The sequence below is a fragment of the Schistocerca cancellata genome, chromosome 5, assembly GCF_023864275.1.
Source record: "Schistocerca cancellata isolate TAMUIC-IGC-003103 chromosome 5, iqSchCanc2.1, whole genome shotgun sequence".
Lineage (NCBI taxonomy): Eukaryota > Metazoa > Arthropoda > Insecta > Orthoptera > Acrididae > Schistocerca > Schistocerca cancellata.
Window position 1 is genome coordinate 640,622,439 of NC_064630.1, and position 24,656 is coordinate 640,647,094.

General features: G+C 44.5%; 1 protein-coding gene across 1 annotated transcript in view; it reads left to right on the forward strand.

Annotated features, from left to right (window-relative positions):
• Positions 1 to 24,656, forward strand: part of LOC126187787 (uncharacterized) — a 190,731-nt gene that overhangs the window by 78,047 nt on the left and 88,028 nt on the right. Inside the window, exon 3 of the mRNA XM_049929059.1 lies at positions 19,844 to 20,282. Within this exon, the coding sequence (XP_049785016.1) occupies positions 19,844 to 20,282 (439 nt within the window). The remainder of the gene's footprint in view (positions 1 to 19,843; positions 20,283 to 24,656) is intronic.

The following is a 24,656-nucleotide window of genomic DNA, read 5'->3' on the forward strand; positions in this document are numbered from 1 at the left end:
TATTAGCTCTCGAATTTTTACTTACTTGCTCCTCTGCTGCCCTCTCTATTTCATCTCTCAAAGCTACCTATTCCTCTTCTACTGTACTCTTTATCATTGTTGTTGTCAATCGTTCCTAAATACTCTCTCTGAAACTCTCGACAACCTTTTATTCTTTCGGTTTATCCAGGTTCCATCTCCTTGAATTCCAGTCTTTTTTGCAGTTTCTTCAGTTTTAATCTGCAGTTCATAACCAATAAATCGTGGTCAGACTCCAGATCCGCCCCTGGAAATGTCTTGCAGTTTAAAACCTTCGTTCCGAAATCTCTGTGTTACCATTATATAATCAATCTGAGACCTTCCAGTGTCTCCAGGTCTCTTCCACGTATACAGCCTTCGTTCATGATTCTTAAACCATGTGTTAGCTATGCTTAAATTATGCTCTGTGCAAAATTTCGCCAGGTGGCGTCCTCTTTCACACCTTTCCCCAGTCCATATTTGCATACTAATTTTCCTTGTCTTCGTTTCCCTACTATCGAATTCCAGTCCCTCATGAATATTAAATTTTTGTCTCCTTAACTACCTGAATAATTTCTTTTATTTCACCATACATTTCTTCAATCTTCTCCTCATCTGCCGAGCTAGTTGGCATATAAACTTCTGCTGCTGTGCTACTGTGGTAGGTGTGGGCTTCGGGTCTATCTTGGCGACAATAATGCGTTCACTATGTTGTCCTTATTAGCTTATCAGCGTTTCTATTTTTTATTCGTTATTGAACCTAAGGCCAAGGCCGCCAGCGTGACGGGGTCTTCTCCTGCAGTGGCGATGTTGCCACTGTTTTACGTCGAGGACTTTCACTTTATAGCACAGCACTCAAGTTTTTTTCTCTTCGAAATGCCAACGCCGGCCAGTGCGTGCGAAATCAAACTTCTTGGTTGCAGGAGTGTATAATAGCTGAGAACGTCTGCAAGCCGCCATCTCCTGCCTAGTTTTGGGTCCCCATTATCGTTTCACTTGCCAGTTCGGCGACCCTGATGTCGACATCGTGGCCACAATGTCATCAGGAATCCAGAACGAATTGTCACTCTGCAGCGGAGTCTGCGCTGATTTGAAACTTACTAGCATATTAACCCTTTGCCTTACGATGTAAGTTCCGTTAGCGTGAGCCGTAAGTGGCTACAAGGTACGGATGCGCCTTAAGATTCCCTGCGCTTACACCCGCTAAGGCTGCGGTGCACTACGCCTGGTGGCGTCCGAAGTCGTGCAGACGGCCTCGGGATTTGTAACTACGTGTGTAACCAGTAACGTGACATCTCCACAGGTATCATAAATAATGACGATTAGTTACCCATTGGAAACGAAACATTCATTGTCTCAAGCGCAACGATATATTCACAAACGTTCTATTTCCCTTTATAGGCAAACGTACATTGATGAAATACATCTTAATAACAATATTCACAACAATACAATGATCTAAGACTGTATAATATTTTTTTCGAAACATTCTGGGACCTGTTACGTTACTACATTGGCAAACATATTTTCAAACGCAACGTCTTCACAATGACAAGACAATGCTACAATCAGAATTTATCTTACAACGTCTACGACAAGACAAAGACAAACTCCCGTGCGGAAAAAGGTAGGAACCCTCACTAGCAATGATAATCTCAGAAACAGGTATAGTACGGTAAGCTAAGATTTCTCTAGTTTCAAAGGATTCCAAACCTGCTCTACCTGCATTGTTACAAGCAACGAAAGCTACAGTGAGCCATCCGTTACCCAAACTAGAGGAAGAAGATACCTTCACTATAGAAAAATTAAACTTCGCACCACAAAATAAAGTAGGTCCATGAATAAGAACAAATTGAGTAGTGGACGGCACTCTTGGTGTTTCGACATCTTCTGGGAAGGGTAAAAAGAACGAAACGAGAGGAGTTGGTAAAACTACTCAATTTGTTCTTATTCGTGGACCTACTTTATTTTGTGGTGCGAGGTTTAATTTTTCTATAATGAAGGTATCTTCTTCCTCTAGTTTGGGTAACGGATGGCTCACTGTAGCTTTCGTTGCTTGTAACAATGCAGGTAGAGCAGGTTTGGAATCCTTTCAAACTAGAGAAATCTTAGCTTACCGTACTATACCTGTTTCTGAGATTATCATTGCTAGTGAGGGTTCCTACATTTTTCCGCACGGGAGTTTGTCTTTGTCGAACTTTTCGACTCTGTATGTGCAGAACAGGGAATCAGTGATCATAAGGCCGTTGCAGCATCCGTGAATATGGAAGTTAATAGGAATATAAAAAAAGGGAGGAAGGTTTATCTGTTTAGCAAGAGTAATAGAAGAGTAATAGAAGAAGAAGAAGTAATAGAAGACTACCTAACAGATCAAAACGAAAATTTCTGTTCCGACACTGACAACGTTGAGTGGTTATGGAAAAAGTTCAAGGCAATCGTAAAATGCGTTTTAGACAGGTACATGCCGAGTAAAACTGTTAGGGACGGGAAAAACCCACCGTGGTACAACAACAAAGTTAGGAAATTACTGCGAAAGCAAAGAGAGCTTCACTGTAAGTTTAAACGCAGCCAAAACCTCTCAGACAAACAGAAGCTAAACGATGTCAAAGTTAGCGTAAGGAGGGCAATGCGTGAAGCGTTCAGTGAATTCGAAAGTAAAATTCTATGTACCGACTTGACAGAAAATCCTAGGAAGTTCTGGTCTTACGCTAAATCAGTAAGTGGCTCGAAACAGCATTTCCAGACACTCCGGGACGATGAAGGCATTGAAACAGAGGATGACACGCGTAAAGCTGAAATACTAAACACCTTTTTCCAAAGCTGTTTCACAGAGGAGGACCGCACTGCAGTTCCTTCTCTAAATCCTCGCACAAACGAAAAAATGGCTGACATCGAAATAAGTGTCCAAGGAATAGAAAAGCAACTGGAATCACTCAACAGAGGAAAGTCCACTGGACCTGACGGGATACCAATTCGATTCTACACAGAGTACGCGAAAGAACTTGCCCCCCTTCTAACAGCCGTGTACTGCAAGTCTCTAGAGGAACGGAAGGTTCCAAACGATTGGAAAAGAGCACAGGTAGTCCCAGTCTTCAAGAGGGGTCGTCGAGAAGATGCGCAAAACTATAGACCTATATCTCTGACGTCGATCTGTTGTAGAATTTTAGAACATGTTTTTTGCTCGAGTATCATGTCGTTTTTGGAAACCCAGAGTCTACTATGTAGGAATCAACATGGATTCCGGAAACAGCGATCGTGTGAGACCCAACTCGCTTTATTTGTTCATGAGACCCAGAAAATATTAGATACAGACTCCCAGGTAGATGCTATTTTTCTTGACTTCCGGAAGGCGTTCGATACAGTTCCGCACTGTCGCCTGATAAACAAAGCAAGAGCCTACGGAATATCAGACCAGCCGTGTGGCTGGATTGAAGAGTTTTTAGCAAACAGAACACAGCATGTTGTTATCAATGGAGAGACGTCTACAGACGTTAAAGTAACCTCTGGCGTGCCACAGGGGAGTGTTATGGGACCATTGCTTTTCACAATATATATAAATGACCTAGTAGATAGTGTCGGAAGTTCCATGCGGCTTTTCGCGGATGATGCTGTAATATACAGAGAAGTTGCAGCGCTAGAAAATTGTAGCGAAATGCAGGAAGATCTGCAGCGGATAGGCACTTGGTGCAGGGGGTGGCAACTGACCCTTAACATAGACAAATGTAATGTATTGCGAACACATAGAAAGAAGGATCCTTTATTGTACGATTATATGATAGCGGAACAAACACTGGTAGCAGTTACTTCTGTAAAATATCTGGGTGTATGCGTGCGGAACGATTTGAAGTGGAATGATCATATAAAATTGTTGGTAAGGCGGGTAACAGGTTGAGATTCATTGGGAGAGTCCTTAGAAAATGTAGTCCATCAACAAAGGAGGTGGCTTACAAAACACTCGTTCGACCTATACTTGAGTATTGCTCATCAGTGTGGGATCCGTACCAGATCGGGTTGACGGAGGAGATAGAGAAGATCCAAAGAAGAGCGGCGCGTTTCGTCATATGGTTATTTGGTAACCGTGATAGCGTTACGGAGATGTTTAGCAAACTCAAGTGGCAGACTCTGCAAGAGAGGCGCTCTGCATCGCGGTGTAGCTTGCTCGCCAGGTTTCGAGAGGGTGCGTTTCTGGATGAGGTATCGAATGTATTGCTTCCCCCTACTTATACCTCCCGAGGAGATCACGAATGTAAAATTAGAGAGATTAGAGCGCGCACGGAGGCTTTCAGACAGTCGTTTTTCCCGCGAACCATACGCGACTGGAACAGGAAAGGGAGGTAATGACAGTGGCACGTAAAGTGCCCTCCGCCACACACCGTTGGGTGGCTTGCGGAGTATAAATGTAGATGTAGATGTAGACGTGTACACGAATGTAATAGTCTTCGATTGTTTGACATCGTTCAAAACAATCTGGCACATGTAATGCAGCCCTGCACTTTTTGCATTCCCACGTTGTTTCGCTGCGTCGTTTATGCTTTCTGCACACTACACAAGCTCTCCTAGGATTTACTTTTGATGGTGTTGGATCAATATGTTTGGGAAAATGTGCCCAGTGTTGCGCGTGCAGTCTATGTGGTATATCATCGGATGCTTATCGTCCCTTCCAATTATATTCTGGTAAAGGTGTAGTTTTCAACAATGATTCTGCAATGTGAATCCTATATTCTGCGTAACTCTGTCGTTTCCCGCAATGTATTTTGTAATACAAAATGTACATGTTAAATAAAGCAACATCAAATAGGTAAAAGAATATCTTGCGGTATCCTTTCATACATTTTCTCATCACAGGGAAGCATGCGAGCATCTGATCTTGGCGATCAGTTCCAATCATGCCTCTATTGTATTCGACGACACATTTCGGTTTCCACGACGAATTGTGGAGAGGTGTGCTGTGGCAATCATTTCTGCTGTTGAATGTTTGGTGGAAAGCATGTAAACGTGTCGTTTATCTTTCCATTTTAGTGCCAATAGTCCATTATAACTCCTCACTGTGTATTCTCCCTTCCTGGATTTTGCCTTCAGGAAGTCTGTGGGCATATTTTTCCTGATTGAGCGCACTGTTAGTTTTATTGGTGAGGAGAGTTTTGAAAAGTTTCGATGAAGAAAACCAGTTATCTAAATATAGAGTATGCCCTTTGTGTAATACAGACTGTGATAGTTCTAGAACTACACTTTCAGAGACACTACCACTAGGATCACGGTTGTCACTACCCGTGTATATCTTAAAATCATAGCAGTATCCTGAAGTTGTCTCACACAATTTATAAATTTTAATACCAAACCTCGCCCTTTTTGATGGGTTAAATTGTTTGTAGGCTAAGCGCCCCTTAAATTTCATTAATGGTTAATCAATGGCAATATTCTCTTGCATTGTGTACACTTCGTTAAATTTTTGACTAAACATATCTGTGACTGGCCTTAGTTTGTACAGCTTATCTGTGTTGTTGGCTACACTGTTATTCGCTAGATGCAGAAATCTACTTATGTGCAGAAATCTCCTGAATTCCATCGTCTTCCTAAATATTGGCGTTTCTATAACGGCCCTCCTAGACCAATACATCTGAATCGACGGTTTCCTTACTTCAGCCATGATTATACATAGCGCAATGTATATTTTTATTTCATTACAGCCGATAGAAGACCACATTTGGTCTATTTTTCGTCTCTTCTGTTCATTGTTGAGTACGTCTTGTGCATATGTATTCGTCTCCGTTACGATGTTTTCCCAAAATGTACGATTAAATATTACATAGACAACGTCTAATTCTCTTATGCATGTACTCACATGCTGTAAAGCTGTTTCCTATACTCCGGGAATTTCCGTATACGTCCAGATTGTTGGTTCATTGTCTTCCTTTTACCACATCCACGACTGTGATTGTTGCTGGTAGGTTTGCTCTTCTTCGACAGTATCATCTTCAATCACCAGCCGCTTACACCGTTCTCGTACAGGAGGTAAAACGTCGCTACCTCTGTCACTGCCGCTGTCAAAATATCCTGCAAAATCATTGTTGGCTATGCCACTACATGTCTCCCTTTCTTCGTGAACACGTTTGCTACACGTCGGAATTATCCTGTTTGATTTTGTATTTATAACCCTATATTCACCTGACCAGAAGTCCTATTCCTCCTGGCACCGAACTTCACTAATTCCAACTGCATCTTACTTTAACCTATTCATTTCCCTTTTTAAATTTTCTAACCTGCCTGCCCGAATAAGGGATCTGACATTCCACGCCCTGATCCGTAGAACGCCAGTTTTGTTTCTCCTGTCAACGACGTTCTCCTGAGAGTCTCCTGGGAGACTATTTTACCTCCAGAATATTTTATCCAAGAAGATGCCATCATTTTAACCACACTGTAGAGCTGCATGCCCTCGGGAAAAATTACAACTGTAGCTTCCCCTTGCTTTCAACTGTTCGCGGCACCAGCAAAGCTAGGCCATTCTGGTCGATGTGACAAGTTCAGACCAATCAGTCATCCAGATTATTGCCCCTGCAACTACTGAAAACCTGCTGTCCTTCTTCAGGAACCACATGTTTGTCTGGCCTATCACCAGCCTATGGATACAGCCGTTGTCGCCGCACCTACGGCAGTGGTATCTGTATCGCTGAGGCACGCAAGCCTCCCCACCAACGGCAAGGTGTGTGGTTCACGGGATGGGGGGGGGTGGGGGGGCGGAGCTCGTTATGGATAGTATCACGTTCATAATACACATAATGTCTGTTAGGCAACTGTCGAAATAACATGCTGCCACATTGGCCACTTTTTCCCGGTCTGACTGGTATTCGGGTACAATTTTTCACAACTCGCCCTGTGTCCGCCGCTCGTGGTCTCGCGGTAGCGTTCTCGCTTCCCGAGCACGGGGTCCCGGGTTCGATTCCCGGCGGGGTCAGGGATTTTCACCTGCCTCGAGATGACTGGGTGTTTGTGTTGTCCTCATCATTTCATCATCATCCAGGAAAGTGGCGAAATTGGACTGAGCAAAGGTTGGGAAATTGTACGGGCGCTGATAACCACGCAGTTGAGCGCCCCACAAACCAAACATCATCATCATCCACAACTCGCCCTGTAACTCGATAAAGGAGCTTCTGGTGTCTTTGTGAGGGACATAATGACCGATGTAAACGACACAGACAGGCCAAGGAGCCACCGTATTTAAAGTCAACTGGGAACTTGAGCCGCCACGTTCTGTAGCGTCAGGACAACTGATATCTAGGTGTCTTTGAGCACGGAATCATATGTTTGTGTTTGTTATACCATAGCATTTGCTGCTGTCGGTCACAGAAATGACGCATTTATGGAGACGATTCGCGTTATTAGGTGCGTTTGGCGTGTGCTGTATCTTTTTAAGCGTTATATTGGGTATGCTCGAGTTGCTGCATTATTTTGGTGACTTTACTACACTCCTGGAAATTGAAATAAGAACACCGTGAATTCATTGTCCCAGGAAGGGGAAACTTTATTGACACATTCCTGGGGTCAGATACATCACATGATCACACTGACAGAACCACAGGCACATAGACACAGGCAACAGAGCATGCACAATGTCGGCACTAGTACAGTGTATATCCACCTTTCGCAGCAATGCAGGCTGCTATTCTCCCATGGAGACGATCGTAGAGATGCTGGATGTAGTCCTGTGGAACGGCTTGCCATGCCATTTCCACCTGGCGCCTCAGTTGGACCAGCGTTCGTGCTGGACGTGCAGACCGCGTGAGACGACGCTTCATCCAGTCCCAAACATGCTCAATGGGGGACAGATCCGGAGATTTTGCTGGCCAGGGTAGTTGACTTACACCTTCTAGAGCACGTTGGGTGGCACGGGATACATGCGGACGTGCATTGTCCTGTTGGAACAGCAAGTTCCCTTGCCGGTCTAGGAATGGTAGAACGATGGGTTCAATGACGGCTTGGATGTACCGTGCACTATTCAGTGTCCCCTCGACGATCACCAGTGGTGTACGGCCATTGTAGGAGATCGCTCCCCACACCATGATGCCGGGTGTTGGCCCTGTGTGCCTCGGTCGTATGCAGTCCTGATTGTGGCGCTCACCTGCACGGCGCCAAACACGCATACGACCATCATTGGCACCAAGGCAGAAGCGACTCTCATCGCTGAAGACGACACGTCTCCATTCGTCCCTCCATTCACGCCTGTCGCGACACCACTGGAGGCGGGCTGCACGATGTTGGGGCGTGAGCGGAAGACGGCCTAACGGTGTGCGGGACCGTAGCCCAGCTTCATGGAGACGGTTGCGAATGGTCCTCGCCGATACCCCAGGAGCAACAGTGTCCCTAATTTGCTGGGAAGTGGCGGTGCGGTCCCCTACGGCACTGCGTAGGATCCTACGGTCTTGGCGTGCATCCGTGCGTCGCTGCGGTCCGGTCCCAGGTCGACGGGCTCGTGCACCTTCCGCCGACCACTGGCGACAACATCGATGTACTGTGGAGACCTCACGCCCCACGTGTTGAGCAATTCGGCGGTACGTCCACCCGGCCTCCCGCATGCCCACTATACGCCCTCGCTCAAAGTCTGTCAACTGCACATACGGTTCACGTCCACGCTGTCGCGGCATGCTACCAGTGTTAAAGACTGCGATGGAGCTCCGAATGCCACGGCAAACTGGCTGACACTGACGGCGGCGGTGCACAAATGCTGCGCAGCTAGCGCCATTCGACGGCCAACACCGCGGTTCCTGGTGTGTCCGCTGTGCCGTGCGTGTGATCGTTGCTTGTACAGCCCTCTCGCAGTGTCCGGAGCAAGTATGGTGGGTCTGACACACCGGTGTCAATGTGTTCTTTTTTCCATTTCCAGGAGTGTATAATGTAAGCAAGTGTGTTTTAGTAATTACTAATGTATCTTTCCCTATAGATACAGGCGGTTCCATTTATGGCTTTAAAATTCGATTATTCTATTTCTGACTCGAATAACAGTTCACTCTTAGTAGTACTGCCTTACATACACTAAGGTGGCAAAATTCTTGAGATACCTCCTAATGTCGTTTCGGATTTCCTTTTGTCCTGTGTAGAGCAGCAAATCGACATGGCATGGGCTCAACAAGTCTCTGGAAGTCCCCTGCTTAAACATTCAGCCATGCTGTTCCTACTGTGAAAGTGTTACCGGCGCAGGAGTTTGTACACGAACTAACCTGTCGATTAAGTCCCATAAATGTTCGATAGGTGGCCAAATCATCCGCTCGAGTTGTTCAGAATGTCCTTCAAACCAGTCGTGAGCAATTGTGGCCCGGTGACATGACACATTGTCATCCGTAAGTATTCCATCATTGTTTGGGAACACGAAGTCCATAAACAGTTGCAGATGGGCTCCAAGTATCCGAAAATAACATTTTCCAGTCAATGATCATTAAGTCGAACCAAGGGACCCAATCCTTTCCATGTAAATAGAGTCCACGCTATCACGGAGCCACCACCAGCTTGCCAGTGCCTTGTTGACAACTTGGGTAAATGGGCTTGTGAGGTCTGCATCACACTCGAAGCCTACCATTAGCTCTTACCAACTGAAACCGAGTCTCATCCGACCAGGTCAATGTTTTCCAGTCGTCTACGGTCCAACTCGTACGGTCACGAACACACTTGAAGCGTTGCAGGCAATGTCGTGCTCTTAGCGGAGGCACTCGCAACTGTCGTCTGCTGCCATAGCCCATTAACATCACATTTACCCGCAACGTCGTAGCAGATACGTTCGTCGTACGCCCCACGTAGATTCCAGCAGTTATTTCACGCAGCATTGCTCGTCTCTTGACATTGACAACTCTACGTAAACGCCGCTGCTGTCGGCTGTTAACTTAATGCCGTCGGCCACTGCATTGTCCTTGGTAAGAGATAATGCCTGAAATGTGTTATTCTCGATCCACTCTTGACACTATGAATCTCGGAATATTGAGCACTCTAATGATTTCCGAATGTCCTATGCGTCTAGTTCCAACTACTATTCCGCGCTTAAAATATGTTAATTCCCTTCATGCGGCCATAATCTCGTCGGAAACCTGAGTGCAAATGGCAGCTCCACAAAAGCACTGCCCTTTTATACTTCGTGAACACAATAATACCGCCAACTGTATATGTGCATATCTCTATCCCATGAACTTTGTAAGCCCAATGCATTCATCACAAGTACATTTAACAGATGTTTGGTATTTGTGATGAAAACAAACCATCGTCGAGCATACAAACCATAAAAAACGTAGGTCGAATGTGTGGTGTCACCGCCAGACACCACACTTGCTAGGTGGTAGCTTTTAAATCGGCCGCGGTCCGCTAGTATACGAGGGACCCGCGTGTCGCCACTGTCAGTAATTGCAGACCGAGCGCCACCACACGGGAGGTCTAGAGAGACGTACTAGCACTCGCCCCAGTTGTACAGCCGACGTTGCTAGCCATGGTTCACTGACAACTACGCTCTCATTTGCCGAGACGATAGTTAGCATGGCCTTCAGCTACTTTTGCTACGACCTAGCAAGGCACCATTACCAATTGATATTGTGATTATAAAGCCTGTACAGTAACGAGAGATGTTCTACAAATGTGGATTAAAGTTAAGTATTTCAGAAGCTACGTACTTTTCTTTATAGCATTCATTACGTATTCTGTTTCAGACCTCACGCCAGCCTGCGTGAGCATATAGCGTGCCTTTCGGTCTCCTCAAACAAAACAGTGTTGGCACTTCTGCCGACACTTGAGAATGTTTAACTAATGATGAAAACTCCAGCATTATGCTGATTTTGTGTGACTTTGAGCAGTTCTAATGCTAACTGAAGGCAGGACTTTGATGTAATATTGCTCTGGGATATTTGTTTCTTCGGATAAAAGCAGTTATCAGGTCCCCAAAGTCAATTCATTCAGGTTGAATTTTTATACATTTGTGTAACCTGTTTCGTGATTCAGCATCTGATGTGATATCAACCTTCTGCTGTCGTTGTTTCTACATCCATAAACTTTCAAGAACTATTTGATAATGGATAAAATAAAATTGAATCATATTACTGTACGTTGTGCAATGACCTAAAAAACAATCCTGTACTGACAATCTAATATTTCCGTTGTGAAGCTAATAGGGATAGAGAGAACCAAAATAGAATACATTTATGCTTTACTGCAATTCTGTTACATAAGCGTACAGTTATTCGATATTAAGATGCGGCCCATGCTACAGGGTGGTTTTTTCCACCGTGTACAAACTTTTGGAACCGATCGACGAGCGGATACAGAACAAAAAAGGTCTAATGAACTTATGTCCGGAAATGCATGGTTTCCATGCTAGAGACATTTCAATCATACCTTGTTACAGAGACTGCGGTGTAATACGCGCTGTACCATGAAGTCAGTTACAGTATGTGTTGAAAATGGTTTCCATGTGCCTCAACGCTTGCGTGTACGCGCCGTAGCATGTTCTGTCTCACACGTTCGAATCATCAGTGACACTTTTTCCAGCAGGGGAGGCAAAGTCACACGCAAAAAACGCCGATAGTTCCAGCCTGATGGGCGACGTGGAAGGAAGACTGGACCCGAAAAACGATCGCCGATTAACCCGGCCCACACGTTCCGGCTGCACCGATGCTGATGATTCGCTATCATCATACGATGGGGGTTCTGCATATCATCTCACAGATGACTTTTATGAAAGATGAAGATATCACTACGCGTAAAGCTGGCTTCACCTGTGAATAGGGTGGATGACACAAATCACGGAAGCGTGGTTGGCTGGTGAAGAAACCAGTGACAAAACCGCTCCCGATGTCGAAAGTCTGTCGCTAGTAAGCCCTGCACATACTGTAAGTGATAAGGGTAGTAACAATTGTTATGGAGAATGTTCCACACAGTCGTCTGGCTTGTCCTTTACTAGCGAGCCAATTTCCTGGTACTGACACGGCGGTCGCTTCCCGCAATTTTAATATCTTTTGTGTGGGATCTAAAATTTAAAAACCTCTCTCACACCGGCCTGATTTAGCTTCACTGATCAGGATAGTAAAAACATGCGTATATTAAGGGAATTTTCATTGGCAAAGCAGGCTTATCACATTCACACAGTTCAATACTGTTCTATCCTGATTAAATTGAGCTTAACTTAAATTCCATAAGGCAGTGAAGCAATTTCGAAGTCTCGGTGCGACGAAAATTGTCAGTCGATCTCCTGGAAACATTTGTAATAATTATTAACTTTCGGTGATCACATGGGGAAGACCGGAGATCTGCTGGTAAGACCGTGTTAGCCTATTTATTTGAAGTAACTGGATATCTTGAGCATACAAAACGGCAGGTTCGTCCAGTGTAAATCAGACGTTCCCCACTGATCCCGTGCAACACAGCGTAGTAAGCAGACACTGTCAATAATAATAATCCGTTAAATAATACGCGAACATACTTACTTTAGTTTAGTTCATGTATTAAATTCCTTCTCATACAGAATCTCATCAAGATGGCGACTAGCTCAACAATACAAACATATACATCCTTCTTTCACGACTAATCGGCAAGAAGTCCCCTATTCTTTTCATAAGAGAAAACATAGATAGCAGAGAAGCTATTCCATGGAGTAAATGGACGCTACAAGGAATCATTGGGCTTGAAACTACTTTGCATTGACAATCGGTAAGATAAGAAGAGATATTTCGAGATATGTACTGAGTTATATAATTTATAAAATTTCTGAAAATATCGTGGAGAGACCGCTGCAAGAGACATTACACAATGTTAATAAAATTTTCCTCCAAGTCTTTTGTCCGAACATTTCTGGTACGTCCTTCATGGTTTCTTGCTTCCTGAAACAACCCTGTCTCAGACAAACGGTGAAACGCTGTCGCAGACATTGAATGGTGTGCTTATTGTCAGCGAGCATAAGTTTCCTGATACAAATTGCTGCCCGCCACCCGTTGCCATATGCCTTTCCGTAAATTCATACCATGTCGACAAGCTATCGATTCGAATATTGAACCATTGTGTCGAACGCTGTATCACGTTCAAGGTGCGTCAGCAAGGAAAGTGAATGGGACACAACAGTACCATTTACGATCACAGGAGAGGGCGCTGGGGCAGTGTCACCATAGAGGAGGATACCATGCATTCTATAGCTGTGGCTGCATGGTATAGCGCGTATTACCCTGCAATCTCTGTAACAAAGTATGATTGAATAAATCGTCTCTAGCATGGAAACCAAGCACATCCGTGCATAAGTTCATTAGACCTTTTTTGTTCTGTATCGTTGATCAATCCCTAGAATTTGTACACGGTGGAAAAATCACCCTGTATATTTCTACATTGTTGTTGTGGTCTCCAGTCCTCAGACTGGTTTGATGCAGCTCTCCGTGCTACTCTATCCAGTGCAAGCTTCTTCATCTCCCAGTACTTACTGCAACCTACATCCTTCTGAATCTGCTTAGTATATTCATCTCTTGGTCTCCCTCTACGATTTTTACCCTCCACGCTGCCCTCCTATGCTAAATTTGTGATTCCTTGATGCCTCAGAACATGCCGTACCAACCGGTCCCTCCTTCTTGTCAAGTTGTGCCACAAACTCCTCTTCTCCCCTATTCTATTCAATACCTCCTCATTAGTTACGTGATCTACCCATCTAATCTTCAGCATTCTTCTGTAGCACCACATTTCGAAAGGTTCTATTCTCTTCTTGTCCAAACTATTTATCGTCCATGTTTCACTTCCATACATGGCTACACTCCATACAAAAGTTTTTAATTCTTTTCCATGGATTTTAATACCTACTCCGAATTTTTCTTTTGTTTCCTTTACTGCTTGCTCAATATACAGACTGAATAACATCGGGGAGAGGCTAAAACCCTGTCTTACTCCCCTCCCAACCACTGCTTCCCTTTCATGCCCCTCGACTCTTATAACTGCCATCTGGTTTCTGTACAAATTGTAAATAGCCTTTCGCTCCCTGTATTTTACCCCTGCCACCTTTAGAATTTGAAAGAGAGTATTCCAGTCACCATTGTCAAAAGATTTCTCTAAGTCTACAAATGCTAGAAAGGTAGGTTTGCCTTTCCTTAACCTTTCTTCTAAGATAAGTCGTAAGGTCAGTTTTGCCTCACGTGTTCCAACATTTCTACGGAATCCAAACTGATCTTCCCCTAGGTCGACTTCTACCAGTTTTTCCATTCGTCTGTAAAGAATTCGCGTTAGTATTTTGCAGCTGTAACTTATTAAACTGATAGTTCGGTAATTTTCACAGCTGTCAACACCTGCTTTCTTTCGGATTGGAATTATTATATTCTTCTTGAAGTCTGAGGGTATTTCGCGTGTCTCATACATCTTGCTCACCAGATGGTAGAGTTTTGTCATGACTGGCTCTGCCAAGGCCGTCAGTAGTTCCAATGGAATGTTGTCTACTCCGGGGGCCTTGTTTCGACTCAAGTCTTTCAGTGATCTGTCAAACTCTTCACGCAGTATCGTATCTCCCATTTATCTTCATCTACATCCTCATCCATTTCAATAATATTGTCCTCAATTACATCGCCCTTGTATAGACCCTCTATATACTCCTTCCACCTTTCTGCTTTCCCTTCTTTGCTTAGAACTGGGTTTGTATCTGTGCTCTTGATATTCGTATTAGTGGTTCTCTTTTCTACAAAGCTCTCTTTAATTTTCCTGTAGGCAGTATCTATCTTACTCCTAGTGAGATAACCCTCTACGTCCTTACATTTGTCCTCTAGCCATCCCTGCTTAGCAGTTTTGCACTTCCTGTCGATTTCATTTTTGAGACGTTTGTATTCCTTTTTGCCTGCTTCATTTACTGCATTTTTATATTTTCTCCTTTCATCAATTAAATTCAATATTTCTTCTGTTACCCAAGGATTTCTATCAGTCCTCGTCTTTTTACCTACTTGATCGTCTGCTGCCTTCACTACTTCTTCTCTCATAGCTACCCATTCTTCTTCCACTGTATTTCTTTCCCCAATTCCTGTAAATTGTTCCCTTATGCTCTCTCTGAAACTCTGTACAACCTCTGGATTAGTCAGTTCATCCAGGTCCCATCTCCTTAAATTCCCACCTTTTTGCACTTTCTTCAGTTTTAATCTACAGTTCATAACCAATAGATTGTGGTCAGAGTCCACATCTGCCCCTGGAAATGTCTTACAATTTAAAACCTTATTCCTAAATCTCTGTCTTACAATTATATAATCTATCTGATACCTTTTAGTATCTCCATGGTTCTTCCATGTATACAACCTTCTTTCACGATTCTTGAACCAAGTGTTAGCTATGATTAATTTATGCTCTGTACAAAATTCTACCAGACGGCTTCCTCTTTACACACATCAAAAAAAGTTTTGCATCACCTCGGTTCAGAGTGTTCCGGAACTTGTACAGAAAATTGGAATAGAGATCAACATAAACATCATTTCCGCCCTTTTCATTGCTCATGAAAACCACACATTGCATGTTGTACCAACAGACAGCGAGACCTTCAGAGGTGGTGGTCCAGATTGCTGTTCACACCGGTTCCTCTAATACCCAGTAGCACGTCCTTTTGCATTGATGCCTATATTCGTCGTGGTATACTATCCACAAGTTCATCAAGGTACTGTTGGACCAGATTGTCCCACTCCTCAACGGCGATTTGGCGTAGATTCCTCAGAGTGGCTGGTTGGTTACGTCGTCCATAGACAGCCCTTTTCAATCTATCCCAGGCATGTTCTATAGGGATCATGCTTGGAGGACATACTGGCCACTCTAGTTGAGCCTTCTGTTTATCCTGAAGGAAGACATTCAAAAGATGTGCACGATGGGGTGCGAATTGTCCTCCATGAAGACGAATGCTTCGCCAATATGCTGCCGATATGGTTGTACTATCGGTCGGAGGATGCCATTCACGTATCGTACAGCCGTTACGGCGCCTACCATGACCACCAGCGGCGTATGTCGGCCCCATATAATGTCACCCCAAAACAGCAGGGAAACTCCACCTTGCTGCACTCACTGAAAAGTGTGTCTAAGGCGTTCAGTCTGGCCGGGATGCCTCCAAACTCAACTTTCCGACGATTGTCTGGTTGAAGGCATATGCGACACTCATCGGTGAAGAGAACGTGATGCCAATCCTGAGCGGTCCATTTGGCATGTTGTTGGGCCCATCTGTACCGCGTTGCATGGTGTCGTAGTTGCAAAGATGGGCCTCGTAATGGACGCGGGAGTGACGTTGCGCATCATGCAGGCTGTTGCGCACAGTTTGAGTCGTAACACGACGTCCTGTGGCTGTACGAACAGCACTATTCAACATGATGGCGTTGCTGTCAGGGTTCCTCCCGGCCATAGTCCGTTGGTAGCGGTCATCCACTGCAGTAGTAGCCCTTGGGCGCCTTGAATGAAGCATGTGTTCGACGGTTTCTGTCTCTCTTTATCTGCTCCATGTCCGAACAACATCGCTTTTGTTCACTCCGAGACTCCTGGACACTTCCCTTGTTGAGAGCCCTTCCTGGCACAAAGTAACGATGCGTACGAGACCGAACAGCGCTATTGACGGTCTAGTCATGGTTGAACTACAGACAACACGAGGCGTGTACCTCCTTCCTGGTGGAATGATTGGAACTGATCGGCTGTCGGACCCCCTCCGTGTAATAGGCGCTGCTCATGCAAGGTTGTTTACATCTTTGAGCGGGTCTAGTTACTTCTTTGAACAGTCAAAGGGAGTGTGTCTGTGATACAATATCCACAGTCAATGTCTGTCTTCAGGAGTTCTGGGAAGCGGGATGATGCAATACTTTTTTTGATGTGTGTATAAGAAAGGCCCATCATTGTCGTTTCAACAGTGCTAACTTTGTGTATACTTGCCTGATCTGTTTTCCTATGTCTTCCATTGATATAGTTTTGCGCAAATGATGTAACGTACAAGTGAAATAATGCTTTAACAACAGCTTTAGCGGTATACACTAATGGCATTCCTATCGAAATTCAGAGCAGACTATCACGTGAATCAATCCAGTAAGAAAACTCGGCCGAAGACCCAACATTCTGAGTACATCAAGACATAATCTTAAGGGAACAGTAGTATTATCCATATGCATTTGACAATTCCTTAATACCCTTTCTGCATTTCTGAAAACGCACTGGGCGTGATTAATGATTCAGAAAAATAATTTTAGGTTAGATTTCGATCGTAAGGCTCTGTTGCATCCACCTAACTAATACGATAAGTGTGATGACGTTTCAAAATATGGTGGTCATTATTACTTGTTGCTGCCACTCAGGGCGCTGTTGATTAGGCAGGGTGACTCAGCCACCTGCACCAATGGGCTTTATGCAACTCTAAAAGCCTTCAGCTACCACGCTCAAGATTTTCTAATTCCATCACTCCCTATGCTCAGACTATTAGCTCTAAAAAAATGAATACAACTTATTAGTTTGAAATTTAATATAGTAACAATTTGTTCTGGGATGGTTTTTTACTAGAGACTAGTTTTCGAAGTACTGAAGTAAAGCAATAAAAGTTACCTCCAAGTGCGACTTTCTTAATAGCTCGAAAACAGTGGCCTTCATTAAATTTCACACAAAAATGTCTTATTCACTTTTTATGTAGGACCAATAGTTGCACGTCGTCAGCGAGAGAATATGAAAACAACACACGTCGTTTTCGAAGGTGTTGCGGGTTGCACAAAACCCCACGCTAAGGGCAACTTAATCACCCTACATACTTCTCTGGATGAACGCTACAAGAATATGAGACATCTCGGAGAACATTTTAAACTAACAAAAATCAGTTTTCTATAAATTTTCAAAGAGTGCTACACCCTTAAGCTCCTTTGCACATAGACAGTGTGTAAAGTCAGTGAATTAATAGGTCGCAATATCCTCTTCAGACCAAAACTTTTTTATGGAAGAAGGAAATTTTTCTTTGTGTGAGTTAGGTGACTTTTTAACGATTTTAGACGCAAGATTTTTACAAAAAATATGTACCCATTTTCATAACATACATTGTAAACTTGGCTTCATTTTATGGACTAAAATATCTAATTACGAAATGTTCTCCATTGTAATAAATACACTACTGGCCAATAAAATTGCTACACCACGAAGATGACGTGCTACAGACGCGAAATTTAACCGACGGGAAGAAGATTCTGTCATATGCAAACGATTAGGTTCTCAGAGCATTCACACAAGGTTGGCGCCGGTGGCGATACCTACAACGTGCTGACACGAGGAAAGTTTCCAACCGATTTCTCATACACAAATAGCAGTTGACCGGCGTTGCCTGGTGAAACGGTCTTGTGATACCTCGTGTAAGGAGGAGAAATGCGTACCATCACGTTTCCGACTTTGATAAAGGTCGGATTGTAGCGTAACGCGATTGCGGTTAATCGTATCGCGACATTGCTGCTCGCATTCGTCGACATCCAATGACTGTTAGCAGAATATGGAATCGATGGGTTCAGGAGGGTAATACGGAACACCGTGCTGGATCCCAACGGTCTCGTATCACTAGCGGTCGAGATAACAGGCATCTTATCCGCATGGCTGTAACGAATCGTGCAGCCACGTCTCGATCCCTGAGTCAACAGATGGGGACGTTTGCAAGACAACAACCATGTGCACGAACAGTTCGACGACGTTTGCAGCAGCATGGACTATCAACTCTGAGGCCATGGCTGCGGTTACCCTTGACGCTGCATTGCAGACAGGAGCGCCTGCGATGGTGTACTCAACGACAAACCTGGGTGCACGAAAGGCAAAACGTCATTTTTTCGGATGAATCCAGGTTCTCTTTACAGCATCATGATGGTCGTATCCGTGTTTGGCGACATGGCGGTGAACGCACACTGGAAGCGTGTATTCGTCATCGCCATACTGCCGTATCACCCGGCGTGATGGTATGGGGTGCCATTGATTACACGTCTCGGTCACCTCTTGTTCGCATTGACTGCACTTTGAACAGTGGACGTTACATTTCAGATGTGTTACGACCCGTGGCTCTACACTTCATTCGATCCCTGCGAAACCCTACATTTCAGCAGGATAATGCACGACCGCATGTTGCAGATCCTGTACGGGCCGTTCTGGATACAGAAAACGTTCGACTGCTTCTCTGGACAGCACATTCTCCAGATCTCTCACCAATTGAAAATGTCTGGTCAATGATGGCCGAGCAACTGGCTCGTCACGATACGCCAGTCACTACTCTAGATGAACTGTGGTATCGTGTTGAAGTTGCATGGGCAGTTGTACCTGTACACGCCATCCAAGCTCTGTTTGACTCAATGCCCAGGCGTATCAAGGCCGTTATTACGGCCAGATGTGGTTGTTCTGGGTACTGATTTCTCAGGATGTATGCACCCAAACTGGGTGAAAATGTAATCACATGTCAGTTCTAGTATGATATATCTGTCCAATGAATACCCATTTATCATCTGCATTTCTTCTTGGTGTAGCAATTTTAATGGCCAGTAGTGTAGTAAAGTAATCATTGAATAACTACCATGCAAAGTAACAATAAAGATACATATCCAGTTGTATAGTGGAATATAGCGAACCAACCACATCTGGATATTCTGGTGGCCACATGCTGTTGCGCACTGATACAGTGCCTTGTTGACATTTTCATAGTGATGCCCAACAGTTGGCAGCACTTGCACACGATGGAAAGGTTGAACAATCACAGATGTGTTCCTCAGGTTTCCACTGGGAAAGAAAATGCTGTTGCAACTAAGACTCAGTAAAAGTTAATGTACACTATTAGAGGGTCTGAAAGGGATAATGCGTGGAAATTATGAGGTGGAGAAGTAATTTTCAGATCGATCATTGGTATCTTTGACAGACCACACAGCCTCCCTATCGTCCGAGACGCCGGCCTTAAACATGATACTGCTTCGGCGGATACAGCTGATGCACATGGAGGGTAAGGGCTGGTTCGACATCGCCTACAACTTCTTGGTGGGGATGGATGGCGTGGTGTACGAGGGCCGCGGCTGGGGCATCGTCGGCAGCCACACCAAGAACTACAACGCCGTCAGCGTGGGCGTCGCCTTCATCGGCCACTTCATGCAGGAGCTGCCCTCCCCAGAGGCGGTCGCCTCCCTGTGGCGGCTGCTGGAGCAAGGCGTGCACCTGGGCCACCTGTCCCCAGACTACCGCATCCTGGGATACTGTCAGTGCCGGCCGTCGGAGAGCCCGGGCCGCGCCTTCTTCTCGCTCATAAAGACGTGGCCCCGCTGGGCTGAAACGGCGCCGCCTCTTCCTCCAGAGGCCTCCATCACGTACGTACTATCTTCCTCTGCTACTATTGGGTTGGTGTGTAAGTTCGTAGCGTTTTTCCGGAAATTTACACTACTGGCCATTAAAATTGCTACACCAAGAAGAAATGCAGATGATAAACGGGTATTCATTCGACAAATATATTATACTAGAACTGACATGTCATTACATTTTCACGCAATTTGGGTGCATAGATCCAGAGAAATTGGTACCCAGAACAATCACATCTGGCCGTAATAGCGGCCTTGATAAGCCTGGGCATTGAGTCAAACAGAGCTTGGATGGCGTGTACCGGTACAGCTGCCCATGCAGCTTCAACACGATACCACAGTTCATCACGAGTAGTGACTGGCGTATTGTCACGAGCCAGTTGCTCGGCGACCATTGACCAGACGTTTTCAGTTGGTGAGATATCTAGAGAATGTGCTGGCCAAGGCAGCAGTCGAACATTTTTCTGTATCGAGAAACGCCCGTACAGGACCTACAACATGCGGTCGTGCATTATCCTGCTGAAATGTAGGGTTTCACAGGGATCGAATGAAGGGTAGAGCCACAGCTCGTAATACATCGGAAATGTAACGTCCACTGTTCAAAGTGCCGTTAATGCGAACAAGAGGTGACCGAGACCTGTAGCCACTGGCACCGCATACCATCACACCGGGTGATACGCCAGTATGATGATGACGAATACACGCTTCCAATGTGCGTTCACCGCGATGTCACCAACACGGATGCGACCGTCATCATGCTGTAAACAGGACCTGGATTCATCCGAAACCGCAGCCATGGTCTCCGAGCTGGTAATCCATGCTGCTGCCAACGTCGTCGAACTGTTCGTCCAGATGGTTGTTGTCTTGCAAACGTCCCCATCTGTTGACTTAGGGATCGAGACGTGGCTGCACGATCCGTTACAGCCATGCGGATAAGATGCCCGTCATGTCGACTGCTAGTGATACGAGGCCGTTGGGATCCAGCTCGGCGTTCCGTATTACTCTCCTGAACCCACCGATTCCATATTCTGCTAACAGTCATTGGATCTCGACCAACGCGAGCAGCAATGTCGCGATACGATAAACCGCAATCGCGATAGTCTACAATCCGACCTTTATCAAAGTCGGAAACATGATGGTACGCATTTCTCCTCCTTACACGTGGCATCACAACAACGTTTCATCAGGCAACGCCAGTCAGCTGCTGATTGTGTATGAGAAATCGGTTGGAAACTTTCCTCATGTCAACACGTTGTAGGTATCGCCACCGGCGCCAACCTTGTGTGAATGCTCTCAATAGCTAATCGTTTGCATGTCACAGCATCTTCTTTCTGTCGGTTAAATTTCGCGTCTGAAGCTTGTCATCTTCGTGCTGTAGTAATTTTAATGGCCAGTAGTGTATGTATAAAGAAGAGTGCAGAACATACACTTTAGTCATAAATAATATCGTTCAATATTTACTGCAGTCTGCGAACTCTGGAGTATCTTTTCGATTCCCGAACTGTAAAAATCACGTGGTTTTGAGGCGAAGACTTCATCAAACCACTTTCGGAGCCAATTTTCATCCAGAAAGGAAATTCCTGGAAGGTTCTTCGATAGCGAGCGGAGAAGGTGAAAATCTGAGGGCGCAATGTCAGGTGAATAAGGGGGATGCGGTATGAATTCCCAACCCAACTCCTGGAAAGAGTCTAGCAGAGTGCGGGCGCGGATTATCGTGGGGTAGCACCACTCCGCCCAGTCTTCCCGCTCGTTGTTCTAGGATTGAGTCTGCAGTTGTCGACAAGTCAGCAGTGATTGTTACACTTCGAGGAGGCAGTTACTGGTGCACCACACTGTCACTGTTCCACCAGATGCATAACATTATCTTTTGTGGATACGCACAGGTCTTTGTATGGGGAGTTACTGCTTTGTTTGGGCTCAGCCGTTACTTTCTTTTCCTTCTGTTAGCGTAAAGAGACATTTATCGTCACCGGTAACGATACAAGATGGTTATGATCAGTGCTTTTCACGAGTCAGTTGATAACGACCAAGCAGAGGTCCACATATGACCACTTGCTGATTTTTTTGTGATTTTGACTTACAGCATGCAGTATCGATGCACCCGATTTTTGAACCTTTCTCATTGCAAAAAAAAAAAAAAATGGTTAAAATGGCTCTGAGCACTATGGGACTTAACATCTGGGGTCACAGTACCCTAGAACTTAGAACTACTTAAACCTAAGGACATCACACACACCCATGCCCGAGGCAGGATTCGAACCTGCGACCGTAGCGGTCGCGCGGCTCCAGACTGTAGCGCCTAGAATCGCTCGGCCACTTCCTCTTTGCATTCAGATGTCGCACAATGATGGAATAATCACAGTTCGTCAGATTTGTCAGTTGTGGATTAAGTGTTTAAACGATCTTCATCAAATCCCAAAGATCTTACTGAACGCAGAGAGTTATTAATGTCAAAACTGTTCTCATTAAATAGAGAAAACCAAACTCTCGCCGTCCTCTGGGCAATCGAGTTATCCCCATACACGACGCAAATGTTTCTAGCTGCCTCCGCTGCTTTCACCCCTCTATTGAACTCAAAGAGAAGAATATGTCGGAAATGTTCCGATTTATTCACTTGACTCTTCTTTCTCTATCTCCAAATGACAAAATGACAATACATAGCCTCAACTAACAACGGTAAGCTACAAATAAGAAATGACAACTATCATTAAACCCGTAGCAACCGGAATACCAACATGTAAGACAAAATCGCTACAAACTTATGCCCCGACCTAGTACATTAAAAGAGACATTAGGAAAAATAAAATGACTATATAATAATTCCAAGTCAAAAGAAGGCAGGTGGCTGCAAAGTGTATTAGCGAAAAGTCATTTCATAAGTCTTTGTTACAAAACACTGAAATGAATTACTTACTGAAGAATGGAAAATCTGGTAGAAGTAAGAATCGGTATAGATCAGTTTGGATTGCGGATGAATACATGAACATGCGACACATCTTAGAAGATAGGTTAAAGAAAGGCAAACCTACGTTTGTAGTAAATTAGCCTAGCGCCCTCTGCTACGCACCCGTACGCTGCATCACCTGAAGGGATTCTTTTGTTTGTCTTTCTTTAATCGAATTTTTATGTTGTTCGCAAGTTGCAGCATGTTCTCAACTTTTCATGCTGATTAAGGCCATAGAAACATGTCTTCTACGAGTGTTTTTCTGACCAAAAAGCGATACTGATAGCTGGAGTCGCAAGTCTTAGTTAATCCTGCCTTTTGAGTTGTTGTGGTGGTATTTCCATAGAAACTTTTATCCACAAACACATATTTCTTTATTTCTAACGAAGAAGTCAAATACCATTTTTGTAGATATAGCTTTAAAAATGTTTTAATACAACTTAATATTTTCATAAAAATTATCGTGGCCTACTTCACACCATTAGGGGTTGAATGGCCAGAAAACTCTGCTACCCATATTTTTGAATTTCTAATAAAGAAGCCAAATACAAATTTTGAGAGATTTAGTTTCAAAAATGCTTTCGTAATGAAATATTATCATACAAATTTCCATCCCCTATTTCACCCCCCCCCCTTACCGTTATACATGTGGTCTAAGGGTAGACTCTTTGATTAGTAATGAAAATCCGCGGTCCCGGGTTGAAAACCCGCCACTGTTTAAATTTTGATTAATAATCGGCACTGACGGTCGAAGACTTCCAGCGTAAGAAGCCACTTCATTCTGCCAACGGCCTTGTGAAAGAGGGCGGATGAGCGGACAGAGGTTCAGCGCACTCTCTTGTCCTTGGGGTGGCAAACTGACCCTAAAGGCGGAAGAATCAGAAATTATCAATGACGTGAGGATGCAGTAGGCAATGGAAATCACTGCATTAAAGATACATAACGTGCATCCACGGGACTTGTGGCCAGTAATTCAAAAAGTGTCATGATGATCTATCCAATAGCAAAAGATTCAGGAATAGTCCACCATTCAGATCTCCGGGAGTCGGGGCGTGGAATATCAGAATCTTGAACGTGGTAGAGAAACTAGAAAATCTGAAAACGGAAATGCAAAGGCTAAATATAGATATAGTAGGGGTCAGTGAAGTGAAATCGAAAGAAGACAGTGATTCAGATGAGTGTAGGGTAATATTAACAGCAGCAGAGAATGGCATAACGGGTGTAGGATTCGTAATGAATAGAAGGTAGCGCAGAAGATGTGCTACTGTGAACAATTCAGTGATAGCGTTGTTCTTATCAGAATCGACAGCAAGCCAACACCGACATCGGAAAAATACCATTCACGTAATTTCGAAGAATTCAAGAGCCGACAAGTTCGAGAATTATCTCACAACCAGCTTCACAGCTTATGCATCGAAGCCACCGACAAGAATAATATACAG